We start from the raw sequence: 23,959 nt of genomic DNA, 5'->3' as shown, positions 1-23,959 counted from the left end.
CTGAACACCTGGTTTGTACACCTGTCTCAATAAATCACCTCCTGCATTTAATGTGGTCGTTTCTTGCACTTTGTTGGCTTTTTTTCAGTGAATCGGGGAAAACAGGTATAAAGACATTTGGATGTCATTGTACACCTTCTGAGATCACTCTGCTCCAATGTGAATTAATCTACATGATAAATTGTCACCTTATTTCTGTCATCAGCAAACAAAATAAACCGTAGTATTTTTTTCAAAGCAATTTATGTAGAAAACACATAAACAAAAGCAGTGATTCAAGTACACCACTTGAAGAAACTTACAAGCTTCTTTTGAAGTCTTGATGTTGGTAATGTAACTTATCTCATATCTCAAAGCACTAAAGATATATCTCATAATTTAAAAATGAGAGAAGTGACAGTTTGACTTTATTTAGAGTTTATTTGATGAGTGGAGTAACTGTAACTATACAGGGAACATGCATTTCATATAAATCAGCAGAAGGTTGGATGTGTACGCCAGACGTCGGCTTTCAAAAGCTCAATTTCAGAAACTTGTATTAAAGACTTTGAGCATAACTTTGCAAAACTGCATCCAGAGCTGCACTGATCCTGCAGGCAGAAACGTTTTTGACCACATCAGTCTGTGGAGACACACTGTGGTGAAGACGGTTGATGTCAGCTTATTTTCACTAGAAAATTCAAATTAATTCACAGGTTTGGTAAAAAGAACATTAAATGGGCACATTATTAGATTGTTCATGTCCAAAAGATTGAAATTTGCTCTACTTCAGGGTCATTATGCTCTTATTACGACATTTTCCTTGAAAAAGCTCACTTTACTCAGCTTCTGACACAGTTAAAGTTCTGCTTTCTGAAGAAAAACAAGGAAACTCTGTGCTGGTCCTACGATGGTGATGAACTGGTGACTGAACCCTCAGGAGGATGAATGCACAAGAAAGGATGCATGGATGGAAAATGGATGGTATTGGAGGCTCTTTGTCTGTTCTCACTGACATATTTATGACAGTGAAATTACAGTTTCATGAATTCCTGGTGAGAATGGTGATGTGATTATTTCTGAGTGGTTATTTTTAGTCCCACATCAGTCGTTAAAATAGACGTTTACACTGAAGAAAAGGTTTTGTTTTTACTAAAGAAGTTACTTTTAAAATCAAGTTTTGGAATCATGTAAAATATTCCAAATGGTTTTGTTCATAGGCAGTTTGATGTGGATTTAGTATAGTGACCCCTGTTTCCTGTCAAACAGGGAAACCGGGTTGCTGTTGGTGAATAAAATGCAGCAGGAGGTGAGACGCGGGTCTGCAGGCAGTGGGAAAGGCGTCTAAAAAGGCGAGAGTTAGCGGGTCGCAGACACGGGTAGACCCGCTAGTTGCAGTGGGAAAGGGGTATTGACCGCGTCCCTTGTGGTGTCTTGTGGGGGGTGCTCCGGGAATACGGAGTCCGTGGTCCCTTGTTAAGGGCCGTCCGGTCTCTCTATGACCGGAGTAGGAGTCTGGTCCGCATTGCCGGCAGTAAGTCGGACCTGTTCCCGGTGCATGTTGGACTCTGGCAGGGCTGCCCTTTGTCACCGGTTCTGTTCATCATTTTTATGGACAGAATTTCTAGGTGCAGCCAGGGGCCGGAGGGGGTCCGGTTTAGGGAACACAGGATTTCATCTCTGCTTTTTGCAGATGATGTTGTCCTGTTGGCTTCATCGAACCCGGACCTACAGCATGCACTGGGGCATTTCGCAGACGAGTGTGAAGCGACAGGAATGAGGATCAGTACTTCCAAATCCGAGGCCATGGTCCTCAACCGGAACAAGGTGGCCTGCCCCCTCCAGGTCAGTGGAGAGACTCTGGCCCAGGTGGAGGAGTTTAAGTATCTTGGGGTCTTGTTCACAGTGGGGGACGGATGGAGCGTGAGATTGACAGGCGGATCGGTGCAGCGTCTGCAGTGATGCAGTCGTTGTATCGGTCCGTTGTGGTGAAGAGGGAGCTGAGCCGAAAGGCGAAGTTCTCGATTTACCGGTCAATCTACGTTCCCACCCTCACCTATGGTCATGAGCTTTGGGTCATGACTGAAAGGACAAGATCCCGGATACAAGCGGCCGAAATGAGCTTCCTTCGTAGGGTGGCTGGGCGCTCCCTTCGAGATAGGGTGAGGAGCTCAGTCACCAGGGAGGAGCTCGGAGTAGAGCCGCTTCTCCTCCACATCGAGAGGAAACAGCTGAGGAGGCTCGGGCATCTGCTTAGGATGCCTCCTGGACGCCTCCCTGGGGAGGTTTTTCGGGCATGTCCCACTGGGAGGAGACCCCGGGGAAGACCCAGGACACGCTGGAGAGACTATGTCTCTCGGCTGGCCTGGGAACGCCTTGGGATCCTCCCGGAAAAGCTGGAGGAAGTGTCTGGGGACGGGGAAGTCTGGGCTTCTCTGCTGAGACTGCTGCCCCTGCGACCCGGCCCCGGATAAGCGGTGGAAGATGGATGGATGGATGGAACTGAATGTAAACATATTTCCTCTTGTAGTTTCAAAGAAACTTCGGGAAATTACTAATTTTTTTACTCTTTCAATGTATCTTGAAAGATGAGCAGAGTCAAAGCTGTCAGAATACACACTTAAAGGTGCTGTAGGCAGGATTCCGCATTTAAGCAAGATGGCGATTTGACCCATGTAAGATGGCGATTTGAAACCCAGCACAGCCAATCCTTTCCTGTTTTCTCTGACATCACGCCCTTACGCAAGTTAAGCCCCTCCCACAAGAACGTGTGACGAATGCCCCTCGACCAATCACGATTAGAGCCTCAGGGGCTCTTCTGATTGGTCAATGATACCTGGAGCTGTCGAGATTCCTTTTCAGCTCAGAACAGAGACAGATGGAAACGCTGCGCCCTCGCGGTAGTGCAATTATGCTACACTCCTAAAGGATTATCAATGGATACTCTGACATTTAATCCAAAGAAAACAGAAAAATTAGCATTGACTAGCAAAATCCTGCCTACAGCACCTTTAATGTGGCTACAGAGTGGAGAAACCCACTGATTAGGAAAGTGGTCATATTGTTATGACAGGTTGGAGTCAACTTCATGAAAATACTGCAACACTGTCCACATGGGAACAGGGGAAAACACAACTTTTCTGAAACGCTGCTACTGCATGTGAACACCACGGCGTGACAGATAGTTTTTCTGCACAGGTATAGGTTGATGGACAACTAACAACAAAAACAATTTTTTTCTTTTTCATAAGATACTTTTTAGCTGAGATCTGAGTTTAGGATTACAAACCATTCAAAATTTAAGATTGATTGATTTATTTTTTATAGAAAAAAGAAATTACCAATGATTTTTTTTTTTTGGGGGGGTGGGGGTTGTGTACAAAGAAAAACACGTATTTTATCTGCCCATTTGACAAATTAGAAATTGAAGCAAATCACAACAACGTTCATGTTCATAATGGAATAGAAGCATGGAGGCCAGGGGTTTGTTTGTGTTATTTATTTGTGAGAATACTTAATAACTGTGTCACATATGGTGGAACTGCAGTGATCCGAAGATGTGGATCCATTTTAAAGAAATGTGAAAAATTAAAAATGTCATCCATGAAAGTAAATAAAAACGGGAAAGGGTGAGCTCAATGAGAAGCTGAGGCTTACAGCTCGAGGAGATCAGGACCTCAGATTCACTCTCGCACACTCTGAACATAAAGACGAATACACTCAACACCAAGGGGAGCAGAGCACATCACACAGGAAGGAGACCACCACAGAGGAAGAGCAGCGCTGCCACTGCTGCTCTCAGCTTCTGAAAAAGAGCAGAAGCTACTATAAAGGGGCTTTTTTCACATCAGTCACACAAATCAAAAGCAGAAACCACAACAAAGCAAGTCAAGAAATAAATACAAAGACAGGTAAACTGACATAAACCCACAGTGACCAAACTACTTCCAGAAAGACGCAAAAAGTCACCTCTTTGTAATAAGAGCAAAAATTAACTAAATACGGAAAGGAAATAGACAAAAGAGAATCACCTTACAAACCAAGTTAGAAAAAGAAAAGGGGTTGTATGATGAATTAACAAAATGAACACTTCTCATACAGTTATTCTATTAAAATAGTAGTAAAGTGAACAATTTGATTTCTGTTTCTTTCGGGCTGCAGATGAACATGTCCCGTCACAGCGAGTGTTTGGCAGCTGGAGAAGAACCAGACGCTGGTGGGAACACGTCGCTGGAAGAACAGGTTAAGAGGAAGCCGTATCCATTAAACTCAGGATGAGTCTGCAGAGCAGCAGCGTTCCTGAGCTCGGATGAGTGAAGCAGCGGCTTCCTGGGTAGCAATAAAACAGATCCTGGCGTACAAAAAGGAAAGTTCTATTACCAACACAAAAGATTGATCCTTCGATGTCGGCTCTTCCTATCATTGTGAAGCAGAATTCACCAAGCGTTGGATTGTTCACCCACTAATAGAGAACGTGAGCTGGGATTAGACCGTCGTGAGACAGGTTAGATTCACCCGACTGATGATGTGTTGTTGCAATATATTCTACATGTCAATCACACAATAAAGCCCACAGTGAAGGAGAGGGGTTGTAATATCCTTCATCACTGTCAGCCTCCAAGAAGAGGACAAACATTTAAATGCCTTAAAAAAAAATTCTAAATAAATAAAAACAAAAGATGTATTGGCCAGAGCAATTCACTTGTTAAAAAGTGTGCAGCATGGACCCTCAGGTTTGCAGACAGCTTGATGTAGGTTGTGGTCAACTGTGGTTAGACGGTCTAACTCTGTGCTGATGCTACGATGGTGGTGAACTGGTGACTGAACCCTCAGGAGGATGAATGCATTACAAACGATGCATGGATGGAAAATGGATGGTATTGGAGGCTCTTTGTCTGTTCTCACTGACATATTTATGACAGTGAAATTACAGTTTCATGAATTCCTGGTGAGAATGGTGATGTGATTATTTCTGGCAGCACAACAATATTTCTGGTCCGAGTCAAGTTGGGAGCTCGCCTGCGTGGTCTGTTCATGTCCTGCATGTGTCAGACTGCAGGTCTGCTTTCTTCCAAGCCAGCGAGTTAAAGCTGGATAAACAGGGAGAATTTGGACAGTTTGACTTAAATTAAGATGAGAGTTCTAACCTATCAGGTTGTTTTCTACTGTGATCAAATATTACTTCATTCATGAACAATAATCCTCTTAACTCAGTGTAATTTCCTTCCAAATTATGTTTAAAAATATTTGACCTGTGTTTTTAGCTTCACAGCAGTGTGTTAAAGTGTATTCACAAATTCACGAGGACAAAGTCACACCAAAGGTGACTGCTGTGGTCTGCTGCTCCTCTGACCAGAAACACTGATGACTCATTTAACAGGATGTTTAATGTTCAAACTGAAAAAAAAAACACAGACTCTGTCGTCGTTGCCTTGTGGTTGGTTGAAGTTCAGGTGGTTACAAAGACATAAAAATCAAATTTTCACACGATTGAAACATGCAAGTCCCAGACTATCTGTTCAGATACCCCCTTTTACCTGAAACCTGCTGCATGTGGATGATGTGGGGAAGAACTTATATCAAAAGCAGTTCTTCTACGTTTACTTAATGGTGAAATTAATGTGTCATCACAGTTGTGCTGAATTATATGGCTCACTAAGGCTCAAACAGGGGCAATGCAGAGAACAGTGATTTATAGGGCAGCTAATTTGTGGAGCAATCTACCTTCTGCTGTAAGAAATGAGAACAACATAAAAAGGTCTAAAATCATGGTGGCTAAAATTTTTAAAACGTAATTTAATTGTTGGTACACTTTTTGTGTTGTTTGATGCTTTAATCGTTTTACTGTCTTTTTCATTATACTTTAATTATGTATATGCATTCTCTTACCTATTTATCTGTATTCTACTGACTAATGTTTTTATGTATTGCTTTTTATGATTGCTTACTCTATCTTAAGTAGGCATGGACCCCAGGAAGATTAGATGTCACCCTGGTGGCAACTAATGGGGATCCATTCACATATAAATAAATGAATAAATAAATAAATAAATAAATAAATAAATAAATCCAAGTACGTGCTCAGTATCTAACTTGCACACATTGCATTGAAACAAAATAGTGCTTAAAATAGTTTGCATGAATTAGAATACTTCACTCAATGCAATCTGAGGGAACATGCAATCTCAACACACAAAGTTAAACTGAGTGGGTCAGAACATCTACTCGTTGTCAAGCATGAACACAAAACAAAGACAACTGTTTAAGGTGTAAGTTAGTATTTCATCATGATTTGATATCCTGAAGGGAAAATAGAGATTTAGGACTTTTTATACAAAGTGATTCGCTGCTGTCTCACCTCAGCTGCACAGTTCACTCTCACCATCCAACAGCTTTGACCTGGTCAGCTCTCTTTCATGAAACAACTTCGAATAAGGCGCCCTCTGGTGGCAGCAACCTTAAACAGTCAGACAACAACTTCAAGTGGAATTTTTTTTTTGTCTCAGTCCACAATAAATCTGTTTTTCTGCTGCCTTTGTACATATCCTGCTGATGTATTTTCAACGAATTGAACTGCAATGAATGAAGAAAGGTGGTGAGAAGAGGACTTGTTTTCATAATTACTGAACAAAAAACACATCAATGAAATGCATATTCCAAACACTTCTGTAAAGATCTCACTGTTCTTTCCATGTGCCCTCTGACTTAGAAACAGATGCTGAACAATGACGAGACATCAGAGTCTTGAACACAGGAAGTCTGAGGTGAGAACATCATGACGAAGCTCACAACCTGAGGTTTAGTTTTCAACAGGCGATGCATGAAGGTAACGTTATGTGGTGCTTCAGAAAGACAATGTCGTTTGCACAGACACAATTAACAATTGAAGTGATTTACATCAACATGTAAAATTAAAAGAAGTCATCATAAATATAATACAACAGTGTAACACGGTGCAGCATAAAGGAGTCATCACAATAATTAAAAGTAGTTTCTGCGTGTTTGTTTCTGACTCTGAACAGAAAGCAGGTTGGATCCAGATGAGATGAGGATGTTTCAAAACGTGTGAAGATTAGACATGAAATGCATGCTGGGCCTAAACAATAATGTTCTCAGTATCAGTATTTTCTGATGTTTGATCTGCTGTGGTCAGTGGTGAGATAAGGAGCTTCACATTCTCACAAGTGAGAAAACATGGAAAATGTTACATGTCAGACAGTGAAGTTATATATTAGCTGTCTCAGTTTTGGAGCAGCTTGAAGACTGTCAGCAGTCTGCATGTTTTCTGTCTGTTTGCACAGGATTTTCTGTGGTGCTGGAGTTTCTTCCCACAGTCCTTCGGGTTATTGAGTGAATCCAAATATGGTTGTAAACGTGAATGTGTGTCAGAAGCAAAGAAACAAAGGATTTAAATGAGGGAGGTCTAATAAGAGAAAGCACAAACTGCCTTTTTTAAGTTGTTCAGTCATTTTCTGAGTGATTATTTTTAGTCCCACATCAGTCGTTAAAATAGACGTTTACACTGAAGAAAAGGTTTTGTTTTTGCTAAAGAAGTTACTTTTAAAGTCAAGTTTTTGAATCATGTAAAAATATTCCAAATTGTTTTGTTCATGGGCAGTTTGATGTGGATTTAGTATAGTGACCCCTGTTTCCTGTCAAACAGGGAAACCCGGTTGCTGTTGGTGAATATACTTCAACATGTTCAAAAAAAAAAAAAAAAAAAAAATGACATGTCCACTCCACTGCTTGGTTAAACAAAAATCTATTTATTGTCCACAGTCTCACTTATGAGCCGACCTGTTGCACTTTCCACAGCTGCTGTCTGCTTACCAATGCAGATACCCCTTTTCCCCGTTCAAATGAACCGAACACCATTAAACAAACAATTCCACGACATGACCTAAAAACTGTTCTTCTCCCTGATCAGCCTCACTGTTACGTCCCCCCTTTAAGATGTTCAAAAGCGGCCAAGCCAGGAGCTGGGGAAAACGCAACAACCTGTGCGTAGGTTTACGGGGCTGATGTAAATTAGGCTCTCGGTGGTCTGAAGGCAGAACAAGGCAAACAACTCAAAAGTACTCAGGTGGCCTTTTCCAAAGGAAAAGGGAATTTTATGTACCTGAAGATATAATTCAACAGAAGCAGAATGACAGTCAAACTTACAAGTTACAAATACCAGAACGCAGCCAGCAGGCTTTAAACAAAAAGCTGGCATAAAACAAAAATGGGGAGAGCGAACAGAGGGCAGGAGGACGAAGGAGAAGGGCCCTGTGGGCGGTGCCACGAAACACAAAAACCCTAAACTTCCCCTACACCTTGACCCTGTGACCCTAACTACCTCAACCAGTGACTAGCCCTGTCCAATTAACTAAGCCTGAACCTTACCTGCCTGCTACAGAAGATCGTGGCAGCCGCCCACGCTTACCTAGTGTGTATAGACAGGATTTTTCCTCCGTGCAGAAATGTAGACCCCGGGGTGTCTTACCTGGAGCCCTTCTCCCACAGGGAACAAAGCAATATATCGGGGCAGAACTTGAGGATGATTGGATGACAGGTGTCCAGGATGATTGCTGGCAGGACAGGTGAGGTCTTGGATGAAGGGCTGGAGAAAGGAAGGAAAAATGCCACGACTGGACACCTGGGGAGACAGACATGATCAACCCCTGACACATAAAGGCAGCAGCCTCAACACTCACCTGCCTGATTATATGACTTTACCTCATTCACAGCAGGGTGGGAGGTTCTCAGTGGTGAAGGTCAGGGCAACAATAAATAAAATACTTTTATTATTATTATTCTCATAAGTTGTCATCATCATACATTTCTGGTGATTTGTCAGTGTTTTGTCATCTGAACCATGATGTGCTTTATTATCTGTCTGGAGGAAATTGTTGCTCAGTAAAAGGTTAAAACTTAGAAGCATATTGCATTCACACAAGGAGAAACAAAGATGATTTATCTCCCCAAGTCAAGCGTACGGTACGAACTTATGCAGAGAAACAATGTTTTGGGGAAACTTAACATGAAAAAGAAATATTTTTTTTGGCTCCTGATTTTCTAAATGAGGAAGATAAACTGATTTGGGAGAAAAATCAAATTAGCCACTAAAAAAAAAGTCCCATCTAACAAGATACAATTAGAAGAAACTATCTCAAATACAGTTTTGACTCTGTTTTCCTGAAATAAAGGGTCCAAAATCTATTTTATTGATGTGGAAAACCCTTTTCTTTTTTTTTTTTTAAACTGTTTTCTCTCTTTAAAACTTGCATGAATCACACCCTGTTTAAACTGTCTTTGTCAAAATCTGTGAATAAGTTTCAAAAATCTTATGTCATTTTTTTTTTTTGGCTCTTTCTGATTTCAAAATTCCCATTTTTATCTGAATTGAGATAAAAATCCTAATATGTACACTCTGCATTGAATTAACTTTTTTGCCAGTTTATAGACAATAATTTCAGTGTTTTTGATTTTCGGAGATAAACTGAATCTAAACTTGTTTCCCTCTTTGTTTTAGTATTTTCACAGAAACTTCAGGAACTTTTTTTTTTTTCACTCTTTCAATGTATCTTGAAAGATGAGCAGGATCTGCATTTGTGGGAGGTTTTGAGCAATAGATACTTTTACATGTAATAAACATATAAAACAAATGAAAAAAAAACACTTTTTTCATTATTTTGGGAAAACTGAGAAAAATAAACATGTTACATAGCCTTAAGATATATATTTTTTGAAATATAGTTTGATAATGAATTAAAGGAGTAATTCTCCAAAGTAAGTTATAATACAATTAGAAATTGCTTCAGAAAAACACCTTTTTGAAAATTTTCTTGTGAATATTCGTTCACTTTTCAGGCAAAGCTTGTGAGTGCCATTTGTTTCTATGGACATCCGACAGGTTGATGGAGGGTAACATTTCATGATTAAAAAGAGCCTTTCATTTGTTTCTATCTGATGACGGTAAACCTCCACGGTGCACAGAGAACCACAGAAACACCTTTACAGTTTCAAGGCCCATAGCTGACTAACACAATCAAAGTATATCAAAAAGAATATGACGTTACTACTACTGTACTGTTTACCTTGTATAAATTGTTGCTTTTGTTTACAACAGATGCCAATGGTTGCTACATTTGTGCAGTTACTTTGTGCAGCCCTGCTATTCTACGTTTGAAGCATATCAGTGTTATCCCTGTACGACAGAACTCACTTCACTGCTCAGTCTGATCCCTCTTCTCACTTCTCCGCTTTATTCTTCCTCCTTCTCCTTTCTCCTCTCCATCTTCACTATTCCCCAGATGAGCCTTCACTCTCACCTTCGCCCTTCTTCACGTCCTCTCATCTTCATCGTGAAGGTTCAGTTCCTCATTGTGAATGGATCCAAACACCTCAGTTAACAGTTACTGGCAGCATAATAACTATAAAGTCAGTCACTTCGATTGTAGAGGTTAAAAAAAGACATGATTATGTGAGTGATGATAAGTGATGCTTATGTTGAATGTTGAAATAAAACTACCGATGAAACTATAACAAACTCTCATGTCTGAGTTCTTCAGGTGAAGCCAGGAAATGAATTTCAACTGAGTTCAAGGAAAACTTGACACAGAGCGGCCAGCTACTGGAATCAAAGAGGGATATTCTCACTGTGAGGCAGGAGTGCTTCACTGTCTCACAGTAATAGGGACCCATTTACACAATGTTTCAATTGAAAAGATATAATTTTTGTGTTTTTCTTTCACAATAGTTCCACGTTTACACAGGAACTTGTAGAAAGACACAGAAATGACAGCAACACTGAAAATGATGTAGTTCTCATATTTAACCACGAGGGGGTGCTGTTGTTTTATTTAAATGAAGCCACACACATATAAGGAGCCATGACATCTTTTCCAGAAGTGACCCATGAGGCCCAAAATGGAGGCATTGTGACCACAGACAGGTGAAGTGAAAAAACACTGATGCCTCTTCATCATGACTCCTGTTGGTAAAGGTCTGAAGTGAAGACAGGAAGCGAACGACCAGCCTGCAGAGAAGAACATTAAATTTGTTTGAGTTCATTTGACAATGACTGGATCACAGCAGCGATTATGGGTCGTTCCTGATCTGCTGTGGTCCAAAAGCAATGAAGGAGTGACAGCGAGTTGAAGGTTTTCTCCTGTGGTCAGATCCAGCAGAGAAGCTCCTGCAGCTCAAAGTCGTGCTGGTTCTGAGTGGAAGCTGTCAGAATACACACTGGATGTGGCTGCAGAGTGGAGAAACCCACTGATTAGGAAAGTGGTCATATTGTTATGACAGGTTGGAGTCAACTTCATGAAAATACTGCAACACTGTCCACATGGGAACAGGGGAAAACACAACTTTTCTGAAACGCTACTGCATGTGAACACCACGGCGTGACACATTTTCTGCACAGGCATGGGTTGATGGACAACTAACAACAAAAACACCACTTTTTTCTTTTTTATGAGAAACTTTTCAGCAGAAATCTCAGGTTAAGATTAAAAACCATTCAAAATTTAAGGTTTTTTTTGCTTGTTTTTTGTTTACATGAAAAAAAATGCTTATCTTTGGAGGGAAGAAAGGGTGTAAAAAGAAGAATACGTGTTTTATCTGCCCATTTGACAGATTTGATCTTGAAACAAATCACAACAATGTTCAGGATGGAATAGAAAAATGGAGGGTTTGTTTATTTTATTTATTTGTGAGAATACTTAACAACTGTGTCCTGATATGGTGAAAGTGAGGTGATCAAGAGATGTGGTTCAATTTTAAAGAAATGCGAAAAATAAAAAATGTCATCCTTGAAAGTAAATGAAAAGAGAGAAGGGTGAGCTCAATCAGAAGCTGAGGCTTACAGCTCGAGGAGATCAGGACCTTAAAAGTAAAGACGAATACACTCAACACCAAGGGGAGCAGAGCACATCACACAGGAAGGAGACGCCTCCACAGAGGAAGAGCAGCACTGCCACTGCTGCTCTCAGCTTCTGAAAAGGAGCAGAAGCTACTATAAAGGGGCTTTTTTCACATCGGTCACACAAATCAAAAGTAGAAACCACAACAAAGCAAGTCAATAAATAAATACAAAGACAGTTAAACTGACATAAACCCACAGTGACCAAACTACTTCCAGAAAGACGCAATAAGTCACCTCTTTGTAATAAGAGCAAAAATTAACTAAACCTACACTAAGGAACTTTTCAACCTTAATAAAACATTCTAATATCTTTTGTGATGATACATCGACTTACAACAAGTTGAATGACCCCTCTGTCACGGGCTGAGGGCGTCAGTATTGCTTTCACTTGGACTGAGCAGCGGTGAGGAGGGTGGTAGGAACCCTGCACACTAAAAGACTCCAAATGTGCGGACTGCTTTACGGCATGCGTCACATCATGATATAACATTGTTTAGCCATCATTAGATTCATTACCTCGTCGCTATCCATCCTTCTCACTGCCACTGGAAACAAATGAAGGCGAGTTCGGTCTGACAGCACGCCACCGGGAGCAGCATTTTACCACGCCACGCGCTGGGCCTCATGGGAACTGTAGTATTCCTTCAGGCAAAACACTACCGCTTTTGTCCACTGGCGCCGCCAAAATCAACGAAAACTGAAAGTTCTTTCGTGTTGCTTTAAATACGGAAAGGAAATAGACAAAAGAGAATCACCTTACAAACCAAGTTAGAAAAAGAAAAGGGGTTGTGTGATGAATTAACGAAATGAACACTTCTCATACAGTTATTCTATTAAAATAGTAATAAAGTGAACAATTTGATTTCTGTTTCTTTCGGGCTGCAGATGAACATGTCCCGTCACAGCGAGTGTTTGGCAGCTGGAGAAGAACCAGACGCTGGTGGGAACACGTCGCTGGAAGAACAGGTTAAGAGGAAGCCGGATCCATTAAACTCAGGATGAGTCTGCAGAGCAGCAGCGTTCCTGAGCTCGGATGAGTGAAGCAGCGGCTTCCTGGGTAGCAATAGAACAGATCCTGGTGTACAAAAGGAAAATTCTATTACCAACACAAAAGATTACATGAGGGCCATATATTCTACATGTCAATCACGCCATAAAGCCCACAGTGAAGGAGAGGGGTTGTAATATCCTCCATCATCGTCAGCCTCCAAGAAGAGGACAAACATTTATATACCTTTAAAAAAATACAATAAAAACAAAAGATGTATTGGCCAGAGCAATTCACTTGTTAAAAAGTGTGCAGCACGGACCCTCAGGTTTGCAGACAGCTTGATGTAGGTTGGGAACTGTGAACTGTGGTTAGACCACATATCTGAGAATTAGGGGAGTTCACACAATCAGAGGAACAGAACCCCTTATAAAAGACTCCGTCTGGAGACTCTTCACCATCAGAGAGCTCAGGACTTCAGGTAAATATTCATCACACACACATTTCTAAAAGTAGAATTTGACTTTCTGGTGCCAGAAAAGCTTCACTGAAAACCTGGTGACCCAAAATATAGTTGATCTTGAATTTGGCTAATTGGTGTCTGGTTGGTCATTATTATTGTTCTCGGTATTTGTTATTGTAGCAGTAATAGCATTGATCGTTATGACTGGTCAGTCATTCATTCATTCATTCATTATTTTCAGTTCATCACATGAAGCAAAGTGTATTCTTTTTGATCAAACGACACCTGCAACAAATAATAGTATTACCAGAGAGGGTACGGTTATCACTGATGAAACCAGACTGTGAACTTTCTTCTTTCTCCACAGAGGAGCCATGAGGATCCAGGTCGTGTGTCTGCTGCTGGTGCTGCTGGCTGCTTCTGTTCTCTCCAAGGATGAGAACCTCTGTCCTACATACGAGAAGTTCAAAGAGCAGCATATCAATAAGCATATGGAGACCAGTGATTGTGACAAAGTTATGAAGAGAAAAATCTTTGTCAGGAAAAACAAAAGATGTAAGCCTGTCAACACCTTCATCCTGGCCGATGAAAGCGAGGTGATATCAGTCTGTGAGAACGGGACACCAGAAGGAGAAGGAGGAGAGTATGTCAAAAGCAAGGCAGTCTTCAACCTGATTGCTTGTAAGTTGACAAATAAGGAAACCAAGTACCCTAATTGCAAATATGAGGGTAAAGAACTGTCTGAGAAGAAGATTGTAATTAAGTGTATAAACAACTATCCGGTGCACTATGAGGGAGACCTCAGATACTGTGAAGCCTGACTGAACACCTGGTTTGTACACCTGTCTCAATAAATCACCTCCTGCATTTAATGTGGTCGTTTCTTGCACTTTGTTGGCTTTTTTTCAGTGAATCGGGGAAAAGAGGGACAAAGACATTTGGATGTCATTGTAAACTAAGCCACCTTCTGAGATCACTCTGCTCCAATGTGAATTAATCTACATGATAAATCGTCACCTTATTTCTGTCATCAGCAAACAAAATAAACCGTAGTATTTTTTTCAAAGCTTAAGCATAAGCAATTTATGTAGAAATATGAAAACAAAAGCAGTGATTCAAGTACACCACTTGAAGAAACTTATAAGCTTCATTTGAAGTCTTGATGTTGGTAATGTAACTTATCTCATATGTCAAAGCACTAAAGATATATCTCATAATTTAAAAATGAGTGAAGTGACAGTTTGACTTTATTTAGAGTTTATTTGATGAGTGGAGTAACTGTAACTATACAGGGAACATGCATTTCATATAAATCAGCAGAAGGTTGGATGTGTATGCCAGACGTCGGCTTTCAAAAGCTCAGTTTCAGAAACTTGTATTAAACACTTTGAGCATAACTTTGCAAAACTGCATCCAGAGCTGCACTGATCCTGCAGGCAGACAGGTTTTTGACCACATCAGTCTGTGGAGACACACTGTGATGAAGACGGTTGATGTCAGCTTATTTTCACTAGAAAATTCAAATTCATTCACAGGTTTGGTGAAAACAACATTCAATGGGCACATTATTAGATTGTTCATGTCCCAAAGATAGAAATTTGCTCTGCTGACACAGTTAAAGTTCTGCTTTCTGAAGAAAAACAAGGAAACTCTGTGCTGGTCCTACGATGGTGGTGAACTGGTGACTGAACCCTCAGGAGGATGAACGCACAAGAAATGATGCATGGATGGAAAATGGATGGTATTGGAGGCTCATTGTCTGTTCTCACTGACATATTTATGACAGTGAAATTACAGTTTCATGAATTCCTGGTGAGAATGGTGATGTGATTATTTCTGACAGCACAACAATATTTCTGGTCCGAGTCAAGTTGGGAGCTCGCCTGCGTGGTCTGTTCATGTCCTGCATGTGTCAGACTGCAGGTCTGCTTTCTTCCAAGTCAGCGAGTTAAAGCTGGATAAACAGGGAGAATTTGGACAGTTTGACTTAAATTAAGATGAGAGTTCTAACCTATCAGGTTATTTTCTACTGTGATCAAATATTACTTCACTCATGAACAATAATCCTCTTAACTCAGTGTAACTTCCTTCCGAATTATGTTTAAAAATATTTGACCTGTGTTTCTAGCTTCACAGCAGTGTGTTGAAGTGTATTCACAACTTCACGAGGACAAAGTAACACCAAAGGTGACTGCTGTGGTCTGCTGCTCCTCTGACCAGAAACACTGATGACTCATTTAACAGGATGTTTAATTTTCACACTAATAAACAAACCAAACAGCTGTCGTCGTTGCCTTGTGGTTGGTTGAAGTTCAGGTGGTTACAAAGACATAAAAATCAATTTTTCACACGATTGAAACATGCAAGTCCCAGACTATCTGTTCAGATACCCCCTTTTACCTGAAACCTGCTGCATGTGGATGATGTGGGGAAGAACTTATATCAAAAAACAGTTCTTCTACATTTACTTAATGGTGAAATTAATGTGTCATCACAGTTGTGCTGAATGAAAATACATGCTCAGTATCTAACTTGCACACATTGCATTGAAACAAAATAGTGTTTATAATAGTTTGCCTGAATTACAATACTTCACTCAATGCAATCTGAGGGAACATGCAATCTCAACACAGAAAGTTAAACTGAGTGGGTCAGAACATCTACTGGTTGTCAAGCATGAACACAAAACAAAGACAAACAGTTTATAGTGTAAGTTAGTATTTCATCATGATTTGATTTCCTGAAGGTATAATAGAGATTTAGGACTTTTTTTCCAAGTGATTCGCTGCTGTCTCACCTCAGCTGCACAGTTCACTCTCACCTTCCAACAGCTATGACCTGGTCAGCTCTCTTTCATGAAACAACTTCAAAATAAGGGCGCCCTCTGGTGGCAGCAACCTTAAACAGCCAGACAACAACTTCAAGTGGAATTTTTTTGTCTCATTCCACAATAAATCTGTTTTTCTGCTGCCTTTGTACATATTCTGCTGATGCAATTTCAACGAATTGAACTGCAATGAATGAAGAAAGGTGGTGAGAAGAGGACTTGTTTTCATAATTAGTGAACAAAAAACACATCAATGAAACGCATATTCCAAACACTTCTGTAAAGATCTCACTCTGTTCTTGCCATGTGCCCTCTGACTTAGAAACAGATGCTGAACAATGATGAGACATCAGAGTCTTGAACACAGGAAGTCTGAGGTGAGAACATCATGACGAAGCTCACAACCTGAGGTTTAGTTTTCAACAGGCGATGCATGAAGGTAACGTTATGTGGTGCTTCAGAAAGACAATGTCGTTTGCACAGACGCAATTAACAATTGAAGTGATTTACATCAACATGTAAAATTAAAAGAATCATAATAAATATAATACAACAGCGTAACACGGTGCAGCATAAAGGAGTCGTCACAATAATTAAAAGTAGTTTCTGCGTGTTTGTTTCTGACTCTGAACAGAAAGCAGGTTGGATCCAGATGAGATGAGGATGTTTCATAACGTGTGAAGATTAGACATGAAATGCATGCTGGGCCTAAATAATATTGTTCTCAGTATCAATATTTTCTGATGTTTGATCTGCTGTGGTCAGTGGTGAGATAAGGAGCTTCACATTCTCACAAGTGAGAAAACAAATTGAAAATGTTCCATGTCAGGCAGTGAAGTTATATATTAGCTGTCTCAGTTTTGGAGCAGCTTGAAGACTGTCAGCAGTCTGCATGTTTTCTGTCTGTTTGCACGGGTTTTTCTGTGGTGCTGGAGTTTCTTCCCACAGTCCAAAACCCTGTGCTTCGGGTTATCAAGTGAATCTAAATATGGATGCACGTGAATGTGTGTCAGAAGCAAAGAAACAAAGGATTTAAATGATGGAGGTCTAAAGAGAGAAAGCACAAACTGCCTGTTGTAAGTTGTTCAATCATTTTCTGAGTGGTTATTTGTAGTCCTACATCATTCGCTAAAACAGATGTTTAACACTGAAGAAAAGATTTTGTTGTTATTAAAGAAGTTACTTTTTAAATCACATTTTTGAATAATGTAAATATTTCAACTTGTTTTGTTCATAGGCAGTTCGATGTGGATTTCGTATCGTGACCCCTGTTTCCTGCCAAACGGTCAAACCTGATTGCTGTTGGTGAAGATGCTTCAACATGTGAAAAAAAAAAAAAAAATGACACGCAAAGACAAGTTAAAAAAGCAGAAGTCACTCAGCAAGCAGACACCAGGGAGATAGTGTGTCAGTACATGCAGCAGTTTGTGACTTTGCAAATGCAAAAATCTAATAATCATGAATGTTTTAACTGGAGATATGAATATTAAAGAGGAGTGTGATGTGTTCCACCAATCATGTAAGTTTAACTTTGTGTGATGTGAGAGCCACGTGAATGAAGAGTATAAATAAATGACACAAGCTGCTTTATTTGATATTTCGGGGGAATTCATCACGAAGAACCAGCGTGTGTCAATGGGCAACTTTCAACAAAGAACATTTACAGCCAGAAGATTCTTATTGTAAGTTGTGTTTCAAGTTTCAGTTTTGGATCTTAACATCAACTGTGGTGTCAGTCCAACTGAATCCTCCCCAAATTGACAATCCCTGACAAATTCCACCTTACGTACTGGACAAACGGGAAATTTAACATTAAGACCTTTTATAGTACATAGATATTAAAAAAGAACTCAACTTGCAGATGCTAAGAAAGCTTCCCTACAAATCTGATTGCCCAAAATGTAATTGTAATTGTAACTGTATAATCCATTTTATTGCTTTTCATTTAGCTATTGGTGACTTTTACTATTATTATTATTATTAGTTTTTATGATTAGGATTTTTCTTATTAATAATTATTATTAGTAGTTGCAATAGTAGAAATAGCACTAATTCATACAATCATTCATTGCAGTTCATTACATGAAGTAAAGAGTATTATTTTTAATCAATCCAAGACTGAAGTTTAAATTGTTGTTGATGCAACAAATACAAGTATTACCTCATATTGGACAATTATGAGTAATCCAAACAGAGAAGAGGAACGTTTATATTTACTTAACCATTTATTATTATTATTATTATTTTTCTTTTTCCACAGAGGAGCCATGACGATCGTGTTTCTGCTGCTGGTGCTGCTGGCTGCTTCGGTTCTCTCGAAGGATGAGAACCTCCATCCGACATACGAGAAGTTCAAAAACCAGCATATCAAGACACAGATGAACACTCGTGATTGTAAAAGAGTTATAAGTCAGAGAGGAATCTTTAAAGTGGAAGACAACAAAAAAGTATGCAAGCCTGTCAACACCTTCATCCTGGCCGATGAAAGCAAGGTGATATCAGTCTGTCAGAACGGGACAAAACAAGGGAAGTGTATGAAAAGCAATGAGAACTTCAAGCTTGTTACTTGTAGACTGACAAACAATCAAGCCGACTACCCTGAATGCTTGTATCAAGGAGCGCGTTACAACAGGCCTGTTTTACTTTTGTGTGAAAACCTGCTTCCTTTTCACTATGAGGCAAACTTTGGAAATTGCCTCGCCTGACTGAATGGCTGATTTGTAAACCTGTGTGAATAAACTCCTGGACAGCTTATTGTGTTTGTGTGGACTCTATTCTCTAATTGGGTGACTTTCTGACGGCACTAGGTCAAGCTGGATTTTATTTAGAGGATCACAGTAATAAGGTATGAAGACTTTTGGAAATCACAGTAAGTGAAACCACTTTCTGAGTTCATTCAATTCCAATGGGAATTTATCTACAGGCAGTTATAGATTGTCACCTGAACAGAAATACCAGTTTCATCATCCAAAAAACAAAACAAAACAAAACAAATTGTATTTTTTCTTTAAATCTCACACATGTCATTTCTGTAGAAATATGAAACCAAAATAAATGCTTCAAGTACACCACTTGCAGAAACTTACAAAAGCCCCTGTTTTCAAAGTCTTTCTGAATTGTCAGTAATGTAAGTCAGTAATGTTATTGCTTGTAGGGCAATCATCAAAAATGACATCAGCTATTTTCAAAGCACGAAACATACATCTCACAATTCAACAATGCGAGAAGTGACGGCTCTATTTTGTTGGACTTTACAGTATATATTTACTTGTTTAACACACAAATATGTTAGGAAGCAGGCTCCATGTTCTCCATGGATTTTTCTGCCACAATGAAAAAACATGTTTGACGTGTGTTAGAAGATACTTTGAATTAAGGTTAAAATGCACACACAGTTTCAGTTGGAACAGACTTCGTCAATGTGACACCTTGCTCAGCAGAGAGGGGGTTGAATAAGGCTGCGCTTTCTCGTGGTCTTTTGTTGAGAACTTGCTTTGATGTAATTGTAAGGAGAACCATGTGGAGACGATCACCTGGAGTGAAGAGGAACCCAGACGACGTCCTGCTGATTGAGCCAAGTGATAACAAGAAGAGGTCAAGCTGAAAAGACAATAAAGACAGTGGAATCATGAAGGCGGGACCCTGGGAGAAGCTGGACCTGGGAGCGAGGAGGACTGAGAGCAGGACTGAGGACCGAGAGAACAGATATGGCTGGAGACGAGAAGATGGAGGAGCTGGAGAGGAGACAGACTGAGGACTGTCGTGAAACCATTTCATCTGTTGTTGTAGTTTCATGGCTGAACAAATGTGATGTTGAATGTTGATCTGCTGTTGCCTATCTCTCCCAATATTAAGAATGATAGAAGGAAATGAAGGCTTAAGTCAAGTCAGCTTAAGCTTAGGTTTAGGTTGAATAAACAGAGAGAAGATGACCAGTTGATTTAAATAAAGAGTTCAAACCTATCAGGTTGTTTTTCACTGTGATCAAATATTAGTTCATTCATGAAGAGTAATCCTCTTAATTCAGTGTTATTTCTGTTTGAATTACATTTCAAAATGTTTGACTTGTCATTTAAGCTTCACAGCAGTGTGTTAAAGTGTTTTCACAACTTCACAAGAACAAAGTAACACCACAGGTGACTGCTGTGGTCTGCGATTTCTCTGACCAAAAACACTGATGACTCATTTAACAGGATGGCTGATGTTCACACCGAGAAAAAAAACAAACAAAAAAAACAAAAACGCAGACAGCTGCCATTGTTGCCTTGTAGTTGGTTGAAGTTCAGGTGGTTATAAACACATAAAAAACAATTTATCACACATCTGAAACATACAAGTCACAGACTATCTGTTCAGATACCCCCTTTTTACCTGAAACTTGCTACCTGTGGATGACGTCTAGAAGAAGTGATTAAAAAAAATACACACACACATATATATATATATATATATATATATATATATATATATATATAATACATTCACTGTTTATCTCCAGTTGTGGTTAATTCATGTACATGATCAGTATTTGACTTGCACACATTGCAGTGAACAAAACAATACTTAACAACAGTTTGCATGAATTCTAATGCTTCATTATGCTATTAATATATATTTCAGTTACTTTAGCAAATTTAGAAGGGCAGTGCTCTGGTACTGATCCCAGCTGACGATGGATGGAGGCAGTTACACCAGTCACACCTGCTCGTATGGAAACGAGCAATCTGAGGGAACATGCAAACTCCACACAGAAAACTAGACTCAAACGAGAGACTAAGTGAGTCACTACAATGTGCAAACAATGCTCAAGCATGAACACAAAACAAAGTCTATTTATGCTTTAAGGATTTCATCATGATTTCACATCCTGAAGGCAAAATAGAGATTTAGAACTTTTGATATGTAGTGAGTCGCTACCGACCACCTCAGCTGCACAGTTCACGATCACCATCCAACAGCTTTAATCTGTCAGCTTCCTTTCATCACACAACTGCAACATAAGGGCGCCCTCTGGTGGCAGGAACCTTAAACAGCCAGACAACACTGTCACTTCTTACAAGTATCTCCAAACTCACACTCTTCACACACAGTGAAGACCAGGCCATGATAAGACAGGTCCAGCCCGAGGACAGAGGAAGGGAGCTGTCTGCCTCGGTTCAGTGTCTTTCACTTATACTGCACACTGTCACAAATCCTCTATTTGTGCAAGAAGCACAAACAAGAATATATGTGAATATTACAAATGAAATGCATGCTGGGCCTAAACCATCAGGAAGTAACCAAATATGATCAGAATTAGTAGTTGATGGTGAGGGGCTTGATCAGGGAGTCACAGTGAGAATATTATTCATCTCAGAATTAATATTTTCTGATGCTGGAACTTGATTGATCTGCTGCTGTGCACTCATGAGTGGTGAGATGGACTTACACTGATGATCACAGTACTTGTATGTTTACTTTAGAAAAATTGTTTATTCATGTGTTCTATACAGTACAGGAAACCATAGCAGGCTTCCAAAAGAGAGTGGCAGGATTATAAGAGACAGTGAGAGGTTTAGGCTATAAGAAAAATTATTTATATAAACACAATACCTCATTCTCATATTTATGCCATCTAATTCCATATGCATTAAGACCTACTAAGATGCACCAATTCTAATTCATTTTAATAAAGGCATTTTCTTGGTGTTTTACTTGTTTTAACTTAAGTGAGATGAAAAACCTTTTCTTTGGACTGTACATTTTGCAGTGGCAATAAAGTTTAATCCAGTATCATCTGAGACAAAATACAAAATAAGGAGTATTTTGATCATTTTATTTTACCTCAGTCTACAAAAGCAGTTTTTCCAAAAACGTGCTGGCAATTAATGTTCATTAAGAGTTTGACTGATACGTGCTAGTAAAAAGAAATAAGGTAAACACAGTTACATGAAACTTCATGCAACTTTTTTGTTAATAAACAGCATCTTCTGGCAAATCTTAATTTGACTCAATCTAAATGATATCTGCAGGTGCACAGGGTTTATGATCAATACTGACCTGATTGATTTTACGTGGACATTTTTGATCTGATGAGCTTTAGTTGTTTCTAAGTTAAATAAATAAACAAACAAATAAATAAATAGTGCACTGAAATAAATTAATAAACAGTGAAACTATCTAACCAACAAAGACTATACTTAACTAACCTGAATAAAATATAATGCCTTGAGCACTAAGATCAGGCGCGGAGCCAGAGTCCCGTTGAAGAGGGGCAGGGACTTGTAGAGAACTCTTATATTTATTATTTCGCTTGTTAACAATTCACTTGGCGGATCTGATCTGGATCTGTACTGTATTTGGCCGCTGCCATAAAGGGACTGAATGAACAGCTTTAGCCTCAAAAATGAAAATAAAATCTCACACTGTGAACCATCAAAATATGAAAAGAAGACTCAATTTGCTTCCTAAACTGCCATACAACACGCAAAAACACAGTAAATCCAACAACCGACACTGCTCAGTAACAGCCTGCAATAGCACAGCTGATAAATTAGTAGCGTTAATAATGGGAATCGGAGACAGAAGGGCAAAATGGGAGAATATGGATCGCTATTAGTAGAGGAGCAGTTTGCGCTATTTCAGCACCACGGACAGCGCCGCACATTAACCAGCGACCTGCCACCGACTGGACAGTCCAGCACCATGGTCAGCGCCATGGACTTCACCAATAATTCGCTCAAATCTGGGTCAGATAAAGGTGACAAAGTAAAGCCCCCAACGGGGTGGGAAACACAGGACAGAAGATCAATGACATCCAGCGATGATGGATGGACAACAAACAAGGGTACAAACACCATGTGTGGCCTGTCGATCATGCAAGAACCAAGCCGACACGGCGGTCCGCAACACAGCCCGCTATGAAAACAACGCTATTTAAGACATTCAACGCCAGACAGTTAGCATCTATGACAAGCTTATCGTAAGTCGTCGTGAAAATTGAATATGGAACGACTTACTGATGATGTTTTCGTCCAGCGATTGGGGAGTTTGAGTCTAATCCAGCAAAAAAAATCCACTGCAGCCAACACGAAATGACCAACTCCAACCGTTTGAACATGCCAGTCTCCATTTCCGAACTATATACAGAGCTGTTATCATTATTATTGTATAGATGTTTTGTGATAGAAGTTTCCAGGGTCACACACACGTTTTATGTATAGATTCCAGACTACTACAACTTTCAGATCTGGAAGAATTCAAACCCACAGTGTACACAAGGACGAGTCAATGCACAGAAACTTTTCACTCAGAGAGGGGAACTGCAGGGGAAAACTTCAAAACCAGGAGGGTACAAACTACTATAAAGAGAATGTGCAACTTGGTCAGTGGAGTGAAGGTTTGTAAGGAACATTCAGCTCCCTTTAAAGAAAAAAAAAAAAAAAAAAAAAAAAGACCTGCTAATTAGGAGTTTAATGGGAGTTCCTCTGCTGTGACAGCTAGAAATAAGGAATATTAAACCAGGAGAATTATGTCCTTTAATGTCAAATAACCCCAAGGAGATTAAAATTAGTTCAGAAAATGGTGGAAGTTCTCCTTTAAAATGCTGTGGAGATTCCAAAACTGTTTAATTTATATAGATATCAGTACGAGGAAATAAAAGCTGACATTCTGAACTTCTGTCTAATATTCATCTCACAATCTTAAACCTAAATGTCTTCAGTTGAGCAACAAAAACAAAAGTATGGGAACATCAAGGCCAATTTATTTGAGGGATTGTTTATTCCATTTTTTGTAAAAACAAACAAACAA

General features: G+C 39.6%; 1 protein-coding gene across 1 annotated transcript; it reads left to right on the top strand.

Annotated features, from left to right (window-relative positions):
• The first annotated feature begins 13,315 nt into the window (after positions 1-13,315).
• LOC115406497 (ribonuclease-like 3) lies at positions 13,316-14,167 on the top strand. The gene is made up of 2 exons (XM_030116579.1): positions 13,316-13,359; positions 13,709-14,167. Exon 2 carries the CDS (start codon positions 13,716-13,718, stop codon positions 14,160-14,162), a length of 447 nt encoding a protein of 148 aa, XP_029972439.1. The 5' UTR covers positions 13,316-13,359; positions 13,709-13,715; the 3' UTR covers positions 14,163-14,167.
• The last annotated feature ends 9,792 nt before the right edge of the window (positions 14,168-23,959 follow it).

Source organism: Salarias fasciatus, chromosome 2, assembly GCF_902148845.1.
Source record: "Salarias fasciatus chromosome 2, fSalaFa1.1, whole genome shotgun sequence".
NCBI lineage: Eukaryota > Metazoa > Chordata > Actinopteri > Blenniiformes > Blenniidae > Salarias > Salarias fasciatus.
The sequence above is the reverse complement of the archived record's forward strand: the minus strand, read 5'-3'. Positions and strand labels throughout refer to the sequence as shown.

What these genes read in the sequence shown, in the direction of transcription:
- LOC115406497 (XM_030116579.1), top strand. Translation starts at nt 13,716, where the DNA reads ATGAGGATCCAGGTCGTGTGTCTGCTGCTGGTGCTGCTGGCTGCTTCT.